General features: G+C 38.8%; 1 protein-coding gene across 1 annotated transcript; it reads right to left on the bottom strand.

The window, feature by feature from the left end:
• Positions 1-5532: 5532 nt before the first annotated feature.
• Positions 5533-9412, bottom strand: LOC113165104 (extracellular calcium-sensing receptor-like). The gene is made up of 8 exons (XM_026364523.1): positions 9306-9412; positions 8627-8921; positions 8239-8528; positions 7667-7962; positions 7086-7291; positions 6738-6959; positions 6534-6657; positions 5533-6437 (listed from the first exon to the last, which is right to left on the bottom strand). The coding sequence occupies exons 1-8, from the start codon at positions 9410-9412 to the stop codon at positions 5533-5535; spliced, it is 2445 nt and encodes an 814-aa protein (XP_026220308.1).
• Between the last annotated feature and the right edge of the window lie 1468 nt (positions 9413-10880).

Genomic DNA, 10880 nt, shown 5'->3' on the forward strand with positions numbered 1-10880 from the left:
ATTATGCATGTGATGAGTCTGATGCGGGTACACAGATCTGCCCCGTGGTACTTACAGTGACTTTGGCCACAGTCACAGGAATGGGACATGGCTGCCATCCCATACTAATTCTAGTAAACGGCAAGAAGAGACTGGAATACGTCTACACTGGTTATATGCAACCAAGTTGCCAGTGAGCATGTAGGTCTTCTCCAGCCAGAGCAGCTGCTTATGTGGTAGATGGAAATTCTCATGGAGGTAATAGATGATGAAGCCTAAAACACTGTTGTTAAGATTTGAATAAGTTTGGATTAGGAGAGTCCATCCTTTGAAATTGTAGAAATACGTTAGTATCAGTTCTGTCTTATTCTTCTTCATCAGTTCTTTGTAGTCCTCCACCAGTACAGTCCTCTCCTCCATCAGTTTGTTCTTCTCTTTCTCCAGTTCTGTCTTTTCCTCCATCAGCTTCCTGTTGTCCTCCAGCTCTCGTGTTTCTCAGCGAGCTCCTTGCTGACCTCTTCCCGCAGACTGCTGTATTTTGTCTGCCAGATTTTCTCGTTGAACCTGTGATCTGCTTCTTTCTGCTGTACCTTCTCAGAGAGACTCTCTTTGTCTTTGTTCAGCTGCAAGTTTTCATTTTCCTTCTGGTGCAGCTTCTCTCCCAGCTCCTTTAGCTTCTGCTGGAGGTCACTGATCATGTTGGAGTTATTCTGGGCCACTGCTCTGATCTCCAGAAACCAATATTGCTGCTTTATCACTTTAAGCATCTTTAGGACAGTGCATGTCGGCGCTACTACTACTATGGGGTTTCTGTGTCCTGTCCAAGGAGACTTCAGAAAGTAGCCAGGAGGAAGCAGGAATTAAATCACTCAACCTGGGGTTCGTAGACATTTTCTCTACCACCTGAGCTTCTACTACAAATGAAGTTCTTCTTCCTCTTGGTTTTCATCGGTAACTGCAGAATTATTATTTACTGTATGAGTGGTTCTTAATCTACAGTTACTTTTATTTTCTCAATATTTAGTAAGTGGTTAAAGAAAGGAATCATTTCAGTCTAGTCAGAGGTATAACAATGTACAATGTAAAACTTCCTCTTTTCAAAAACAACATAAAACTGTCACTTCTATAAAGCCATGTCATGCTGATACCTTTTTGCTTATTTCAGGTTTTGCCTTTTCTGATCAAACACAACTGAGGAAGCAGGTTGGAGATACAGTGACCTTACATGTTAAAACTTTGCAATAGAATGCAAAGAATTATATTTGGACCTTTGCATCATAATGTTACACCAGTTATCATCATCAGCAATGGAAAAGTCATTAATCTCAGTAAGGACAGATTTGGAAACAGGCCATGCCTACATGAAGAAACTGGATCCATCACCATCTCTAAACTCTCCATCAATGACAGTGGAATTTTTCGGGATCAGCTAAAAACAGGAACATAAGTGCTAAATCTAACATTCATCTTCACTGTTACCATTGCTGTATGTCACACACTCCCCAAGAAAAAATTAGATGGCTCAAAATAACACTTTTAAGAGCTATCCACACTCCACTTTCTTTTCTCTGCTTGACTCTTTCATATCCACGATCTCTCCTAACACTGGGTCGTTTCTGCATTCGTGTGAAGCACAAATGGCAGCTCTTGAATTTTGGATAGGCTAGAACAGTAGGGTTTGCCAGTGTATCAACTAACTTATAAAGGTCCTCTTGGTGTCTCACTGTCGATGGCACAAGGGTTCCAGATGGTAGCTGCACTCCCTTCTTCTCCTTCCCCTACGTCTCCTTCGGTCTCTTTGTTAACAAGTGCAGAAGACACATTATTAGTTTTAACAATAACTTTCTTTCTTAGATGTGTATGAGTTTGTTACACTTTGCTGCTCAGTAATATGTATGGCATGAGCATCAATAAATGGCAGGTCAGAGTGCTGTGCTTTTCCTCTCCTCAAACACCCTGGTAGCCTGTGACCTGCCTCTCCACATATAAAGCAATGGCTACATAACCTTGCACTTATTCCAATACACCTTGGACATATTTTCTTTGAGCATGTGTTACTTCTTGAAAAGAGTAGTGAGCAGTCAGAAACTTCTGGGTACTCTCACGTGTATGTTGCTTAGTGCTCATTAACTCCTAGAATAACTGCCACTCTTATCAATTAGATGGGAGCTCAAGAAGCTTTTGAGTTCAATTGGGTTAAAAAGTTAAGGTTGTGCAGCTGTTGATGAGGGTTTGTTTTGGGCTGTTGATGCCTTTTTAAACTCAGCTATCTTTCTACCCAGAGCATCATAGTAAGACATAGCTGTTGGTACTCAACTATTTCTGGGTCAGTGTAATGAAAACAATAAATGTCTGCAGTATTACTCTCCGTATTGCACTGGTCTGATACTCTGGTAGGTGTGGATCGAGATGTTACTTTCTTAGTCCCATTCCTAACACGACACTCTATGCTGGCTGACTAACATTATGAGCATATCCCAAATGCAGTTGCTGCTGCCCCACAAGTCCTCTTGTCTAAGCACAACATGGCTGCCGCTGCCACTACACCAACATCTCCTGGTGAGGACAACCTGCTACTTCAGAAAGCCTACAAACTGAAGGAAGACATCTGCTGCTTGTTTGATGAACTTCAACAGAAGGACTCCTTGACCAGCGTCATTAGAGTCTTTATGTCTCGGGTTAAGCCCCTACAACTGCTATGCAGCCCTGATCTCTGACAAAGCATTGGCCTCACTGTGATTATCTTTAACCAGGAAATCTCCTTTACTTCATACATAAAACAAATATTTAGAACTGCCTTTTTTTAACTGAGGAGGATTTCTAAAATTTGGAGCATCCTGTCCCAAAGTGATTCTGAAAAACTAGTCTATGCATTTCTTACTTCCAGACTGGACTATTGTAATTAATTATTAATAGATGGTCCAAATAACTCATTAAAAAGTCTCTAGTTGTTTCAAAATGCTGCAGCCAGAGTTCTGACTGGAATTAGCAAGAGAGAACATATTTCATCTACGTTAGCTTCTCTCCATTGTTTCCCTGTAAAATCCAGAATTTAATTTAAAAATCTTTTCTTCACATACTGTATAAATCACTTAATAATCAGGCTCCATCTTATCTTAAAGACCTCATAGTTTCATATTTTCCCAGCAAAACTCCATGTTCTGAGAGTGCAGGTTTACTTGTTTGGTGGTTTTCCACGTGTAGAATAGGAGGCAGAGCCTTTAGCTATCAAGCTAAAGCTTACAATAAGAAATGACTCAGGTGACTTTGGACTATCTCTTAGTTCTCCTGCTATAGGTTAGTCTGCTGGGGGAACTCTGCTGACACTCTTAACTCTTCTCCTCTGTCCGCTCCTTTTGCCATTCATATGCTACCATTGCATGTCATTTACTTTGTGTTACCTTTCTCCCGTAATTGTAATTGTGCAGTTACTGGTCTTACCACCCTGCCCAGTGTTTTTGCTGCTTGTTGTTGTTGTTTTTTGTTGCCTGCTGTTCTTTTCTCTCTCCTCTTTCCACTCGCCCCAACTGGCCGAGGCAGACGGCCGTCCACCCTGATCCTGGTACTGCTGGAGGTTTCTTCCTCTAAAGCTTAGTGCTTTTTGAAATGGGATTTTGGATTTTCTGTCTATGTCTTTATACAATTATACTTTGTAAGGTCTTAAACCTTACATTGTAAAGTGCCTTGAGATGACCTCTGTTGTGATATGGTACTATACAAATAAAATTCAATTGTATTGAATTGAAAAATCTATTTTTTTGTTTCACATGGGTGATGGGGTAAATACACTATCACATAACTAACTAAATTAATTACCAACAGGTTTTGAACAAAGGTGTGTGACGGTACAGTAAAAGACTTTAGAAATAATCTCTTAACTCGACTAAACACTACAAAAATATATAAACATACGCACACAAATATATATAGATTTAGATTTTAGATGATATTTTAAAAACTTTATTCATCCCAGAGGGAAATTGTTTTGCGTTCTTACAGTTTCTCTCAACACAGACAGAAAGAAAGGGAACCACAACCAGGAAAGACCTTCACCAACACAAAACATAAATGTAGAAAACTCAATGTATTTACAGAATATGTGCGATGTGTGTAGATGATTGAAAATGGTTGAATAATTGTAGTCCAGGGTGGAATGACAGCAGTTATGTGACAAAAATTGTCAGTTCCCCCACCCCTTACAAAGTACAGTATACTTAAAAATTTAAGTACAGAAGTGTTTACTTTAACACTACTATGTTGCAAATATTTTGTTTAAAAACAGTGCTGTTATAATTTTAGCTCAAATTCAACATCTGTAATCTAAAGCATTTCAGTCTGAAACTAAAACAAAAAAGTAACAATTCTGTTACTTTTATTGGTGTGATTTTTGTAAATGTGAAGTTATTCAGAGACATGAAAGAGAACAAAACAGGGTTGGAGTTGGTCTAGAAGCCACTCCCATCACAGGACATCCACACATCTCACAGTCTTTGGCCTGCTAATGTTTCCTGTTCAATTTTGCTTGCTGGAGTTTTAAGCTCTGTATTCAGTGAAACGAAAACTGTAAAATTACAGCTTGGTGATGCTTTCTGTCTTTGGAGCAGCACTAAGTGCTGGCCCTCCTTTTTAAAAGGTGTACAAGACAAATAACAGCAGCAGCTCTTCTGAGTGCACTTCTTTGAGACACAAAAACACTTAAAGCCCCATGCATTTCCATGTGAAGCACAGTGAAAGCGGAGCCTTGACTTCATCATACTGCAGCAACACATTACAGTCAGACCTGTCAGGCAAAACAAGCCTCAACACAATTTGCTTTTGCAAATGCTTTGCTGCATGAGCAATCTGATAGCCTCAGGGTTTAGGTGCGTGGCACATTGCTGCAACATCCCCAGATCAAGTATGGCTGGGGTGTTGCATGTTAAGCTGTTGCATGTTATGCTGTCTGATGTTTCCTGTCTGAGTCTCCACTGTCAAACTATCCAGTAAAGGCTAAATGCCAAAATAATATTAATAATTAGACAGACACATCTCAGCACTATGAACCAGTTCAACAACCGTGCATCTAAACATGTTTAACTTGTACATAAATTCTGGATGCCTGCTGAGGTCATGGTGTTTTTAGAATCACCCATATGTGCATGTTTTGATGTTGTGGTAAAGCTCCACCCAGTAGCTAGATTTGGAATCTAAACGTTCGGTTCGGTCTGTAGCTCCAGGTCCGTATAGGACAGCTTCTGGGTCCGGATCTGGACTGCGGTCCGCCTGTTAGTGACCGGCTTTGCTTAATATTCATCAGCATTTATTTTTAAGTAGTATTATTTGTCAACTCATATCATCAAATAGCAGTTTTATCAAAGTTGAAAAAGAACAATTTTTACATTATTTTCTTTATTTCATATTGTGAGCAAATTGATTTTACAATGACAGCATCAAATAATTTTCATTAATATAACATTATGAGAAATATTGAATATAAAAACATTTAAAGTGTGGTAAATGTGAACTAAATAGACTCTTTAATTTATGTTACCATTTTTTACATTTCCAAAGGTACTAGAATTGACTTTTGTTCATTAGGTGTTTCTTTGTGTTCTTCTCTGGTTTAAACACTATGATAAAACACTTTGGAGCAAATATACACAGTATTAGTCCAAAACTAGACGCTAGAATAGCAAATATCTCCACAGCCACGGTAAATTTCCCAGGAGAGCTGACATAAGCTGGAATAAAAGTGATCCAGACTGCACAGAAGATCAACATGCTGAAGGTGATCAGTTTAGCTTCATTAAAATTATCAGGTAGTTTCCGAGCTAGGACAGCTAACACAAAGCAGAAGACAGCTAACAAGCCTATGTAGCCAAGAACAGCCCAGAACCCAATAGCTGAACCTAATGCACACTCCAAGATGATTTTCTCTTTGTATGTAGTTAGGTTTTTCATTGGAAAAGGAGGACTAAGAACCAACCAAACAGTACATATTAAAACCTGAACAAATGTAAAAGACACTACAGTCATTCTCTGCTGTGGAGGACCAAACCATTTCATGACATTACTGCCTGGAAGTGTAGCTTTGAAGGCCATTAACACAACTATAGTTTTCCCAAGAACACAAGAGATGCAGAGGACAAAGGTGATCCCAAACGCTGTGTGACGCAGCATACAGGACCACTCCGAGGGTGCTCCAATGAACGTTAATGAACATAAGAAACACAGAGTCAAAGAGAAGAGCAGCAGGAAGCTCAGCTCAGAGTTGTTGGCCCTGACAATTGGGGATGTTCTGTGCCGGAAGAATACAGTCGCTGTTATAACAGCCAGACAGGCACCACCGATGGAGAATGTAGCCAGGATGATTCCTAGGACCTCACTGAAGGAAAGAAACTCTACAGGCTTTGGGAAACAAGTGTCTCTCTCTGTGTTAGGCCAGAACTCTTTTGGGCAGGGGAAACAGTTTGGTGAATCTGCAAAAAATATAAAAATAAAATAAAATAATTAATTTACAAAAACAATTATATATATCAAATATAAATGAGAAATATGCATGAGAAAACTTTTACCTGTAGCATTGCTGATCTCTCCCTCAGGACATGGTATACAGTCATAACAGCAGATGGGTTTTCCTTTCTGCAGCACTTTATGAGTTCCTGGACGACAGCTGTCAGAGCACACTGATACAGGAACCTGAATACATACAGTATAAAGAGGCAAACTATTACTTTGTTATATAGCTGTTATGATTATGATCATTTGTTGCTCCTCACTTGTGTCCTGCCCTCCATCCAGGTTAAGTTCTTGTAGATATGAAACTCTTGGCCCACTGGCAGTGATGCATCATAGTACCCTACTGTCACCATCTCAATGCTGCCACTGCTACTTTTCTGCCAGTTAACCAGCTCATACATGGCCACAGGATCCCCGTTAGCATCAAATGACACATGATAACCATTTTGGGAAAAATTGACTTTTTTCAATTCAGTGAGAATCTGTGAGAATGAAGCAACATAAAACAATGAGAAACAGAAAATGAATAAATAATGTAAAACGTATCATGTCCTTAGGAATTTCATATCATAGGTTCATAAAGGTTTTAATTTATTTGTTCAACTGACCTGTTTAGAGTCTATACTAATGTGTTTATCACAATAAGTTGTAGAATTAATTTCTGAACACACAGCATTATGAATGGCATGAGCTATTGCATAAACAGCTTTGTACACCATGTTAGTGATACGGAGCTGAGATGTGTCAGTGTACGGGCTCTGGAGCTTTTGTATGTCTTCACTTCCATCACACACATGTTTGTCTGTGGAAACACCTGAGTACAGTATACAAAGAGACAGACATTGCTATTTTATTTTTAGCCTGAACCGTAACAATTACATACAAATTATTAGCTTAAACATCTGCAACTTTTTTTTAACACTAATCTGATATGTTTTGATGTGTTTGATGTAGATAATTAACCTTTAGCCTGGTTTATCTCCACTTTTCTAAAAGATGCATTGTCGTATCTGGTGGGGTTATATAAAGACCTTAAGTTTTTGTTAAATAGCAATATAATTTCCATAAATTGTGGAGTTTGTCCTAGCATCTATTAAAAAGTTCTACTCAGTTTTGCAGTCAACAAAACATGTCTACCCAACTGTGACTACCAAATATGTTACTTTAAAAATCAGCACAGCATTCTTACTTTTCTCCAGGCTGCAGTTGAATGCATCCTCCCAGAACTCACTAAGAATTGGGGAGGCTGCCACTTTAGTGGGAGAGAGATCCAGCAGGAAGTCTCTCAGACCTGGGATGACAGATCGTGGAATACCAAATCCAATGGCTCCAGCACAGAAAGTAAACTTCAGCATATCTGGGTGAGTCACCCAGGCCTCACTTCCTATCCACTGACGAGGTGGAGAAGGCACAAGAGACAACTCCTCAAGCAATGTCTTCATGTCTCCAAAGGATACGAATGCCACAACAACCATAGCTGTTGACCTGGAGAAACATTATAAGGTAATCTATTTCACCACTACAAACACAAATGGGTTTGAAATATGTATGTAAAACACATAAGCAAACATGTAAGCACTTTTTGAGAGACTTTTTGTGTTGAGATATCAGTATTGGGCCACACTAATGTTTTAAAATGAGAGCAATATATGTGATGAAAAAAATTGCCAGTATGCCAACACTTAGATAATAAAGCAGTATTTTTTACTTTCAAATAAGTGTCTTTTCAGGAAACACAAGCACAATGAGTGACAAAGTTACCTGCGGATAACATCAGCCACTCTCTGGATTCTGCTACGTGGGTGATAACGATAAAATGATTCAGAGTATTCAACACAGATCCCCTCTTTCTGTGCTGCATTCAGGAAAGAAGCCATGCCATTATTTCCATAGTCTGAATCTGAGCGGACAGCACCTATCCACGTCCAACCAAATTGTTTCACCAGCTTGGCCAGAGCATCAGCCTGGAAGTGGTCACTGGGAATTGTTCTGAAGAAACTGGGATACTGCTGCTTATTGGACAAACATGCACAAGTGGCAAAGTGGCTCACCTAAAGAAAATCAACATCAAATAATTATTTAATGTCACAGTCAACAAATCTGCATGTGTATATTTTAAACAATTTTCCAAAAGACGTAAAATATTTACTAGAGGAATGTTAAAGGATCCAATGATGCGTGACATGGCAATGGATTGCCCAGTTGCAGACTCACCAACAACTGCCATCACAATACCAGACTGTGAACAGTTGTCACCAGTATAAAACAACTTATCCAGGCCATTTGTAAGCTGGAATGCCACTTTCACAGCCATTGGTACTGAGGCACATGAGTCATGGATCTTATAACCAAGACTGATGCCTGGAAGCAGCTTTGTACTGTTGTTAATCTCCTCAATGGCGAAGATCATTCCACGTGAGAAGCGCAGTTCACGGGGTTCAATTCTACAGACATACACTTTGTGTTGAAATGTACATGGACAGTTCACAGTGTCAGCAACAAACAGTAAAGGTGGAATTAATTTTTAAATACTGCATTTTTAGGTTAAATTTATACAGTACCAATTAGCCACACCATTAAAATCACCTACGGTATATCAAGCTGTTGTATAACCCACACAATTCAACAACATACCTCTATTTTCAGTTAAGAAACACAAAACAACAAAAAAGCTTCTGTTTCATATAATTACTATATAACTTGTTAGTTCTTTTTTAAGCTTTCAATGCTTCACAAGCACTTAGCAAAATTATTACAATAACATCATACCAATTATCTCCTAACACAATTACTTTTTTTTTCATTCTCCACTTTACATCCTTACTAACCTTCCTGTGCACCTTAGTGGCTCAGGCATGGTGGTGTAGTTATGTGTCCCTGCCTGCATGTTGTAGTGTATAGAGAAAACACCCCCAATAATATAGTCACCATCCATTGAGAACGCAGGTAGACGAGGGGTATCCTGCAGCTTACACTGCACAGATGAAGCATCACGAATGACACCAGCACCAGCCCTAGCCTGGGTGTTGCCTGCTGTTTGTTTCACACTAGACCCTGAACCATTCAAAGCAAGAGCTGAGTTAATCTCAAATAAACCCAGAACCAATCTCAGACCAATAAGGAGAGCTGAGATCTCCATCCCTCAGGTGTATGCATGTGATCAGAAGTGTGTTGATTTATATAAGTTTATAGAAAAGTCTCCCAGCTTCTGCTGTACGTCATCTTATAATTCAGAGAGGGTGCATCTTTTTTTTTTATTCCAACCTTCTATTTGATTGTAGAGTATGTACTGTATAATCTTTACCAAGTGTCCCTGATTCTATACTACTGTAAACACCAACTATTGTCCCATTTATTTTGTATACCATTATTTCTGAATTTGAGAAAGTAGTACTTGAGTGAATGAATGTTAAACTAAGCTATAATAAGCTATAATATTAGTAAGACTTAGTAAATGCTAAACCAGTGCTGTCTTTTAATTTTACTTCCAAGATAAATAATACTAATAATGAATAAATATCAATAAAACACTATTTTACCTTTTCTTTCTTAATTAATTAATTAATAATAAATTATAGACATTTCATTTGCTTGTATGACCTGGTGGTGGCAGTAAATTATGTAGACAAGTCCAGACACTTCACCTTCAATACAGGTTTGGGTTTGGCAGCTCTGTTTGGGATTACCAAGTCTGTACTGCTGATTCCTTGTCTTCCTAAACTAAAACAGTCTGATTAAATAGCTATAAAGTTGGTCCCCTTTAGTCTATGGTGTTTGAGTACCAGGAACAGATATGAACTACTTTGTGTTTGAACACTATTGTTATGAACAATTCATGACTGGTACAGACTATTTTCCTCTTGTGTGTAAGCTTCTCGTATTTCTGGACTTTCTGTGGACTGTAAGTATCTTCTGTTTATTAAGAGGATTGTTTATGTTTTAATGAAAATAAGAGTTTTTGTTTCTTGCTAAGGAGAGAATTTTCTGCTTTTGAGAGAGGACACTTTTTTGGTCAATAAGAAGTGATAGATATTATGTCTCGAAGGACATTTTAAGTTGGGTGGTTGTTGAGGATTAGAAGAGGAGAACTCACCAATTATTGTTCTTACTGGGTTTCAGTTTTTGATCTCTTTTGGTATTGTTGCTCACCTGTGTATCAGCTTATCTTTTCTCTTGTAGGAACCCCCATGTGAATGATGCTGAGCTCCTGGAGGTGGCCATGTTGGAGAATCTCATCCACCTCTTTGCCTTCCTGTCTTTATCAGCCTCTCAGGCCCTGCCTCTTGTAGTGAAGATTGATAACTCTTGCTCATCAGAGCCAGCCTGTTCTTTACTTACTATTAAAATACCAAAATCGGTTCTCACCCATCAAGGTCTTCCTTTTCCTTTACTCACCCTCATCT

This window comes from Anabas testudineus, chromosome 13 (genome assembly GCF_900324465.2).
Source record: "Anabas testudineus chromosome 13, fAnaTes1.2, whole genome shotgun sequence".
Classification (NCBI taxonomy): Eukaryota; Metazoa; Chordata; class Actinopteri; order Anabantiformes; family Anabantidae; genus Anabas; species Anabas testudineus.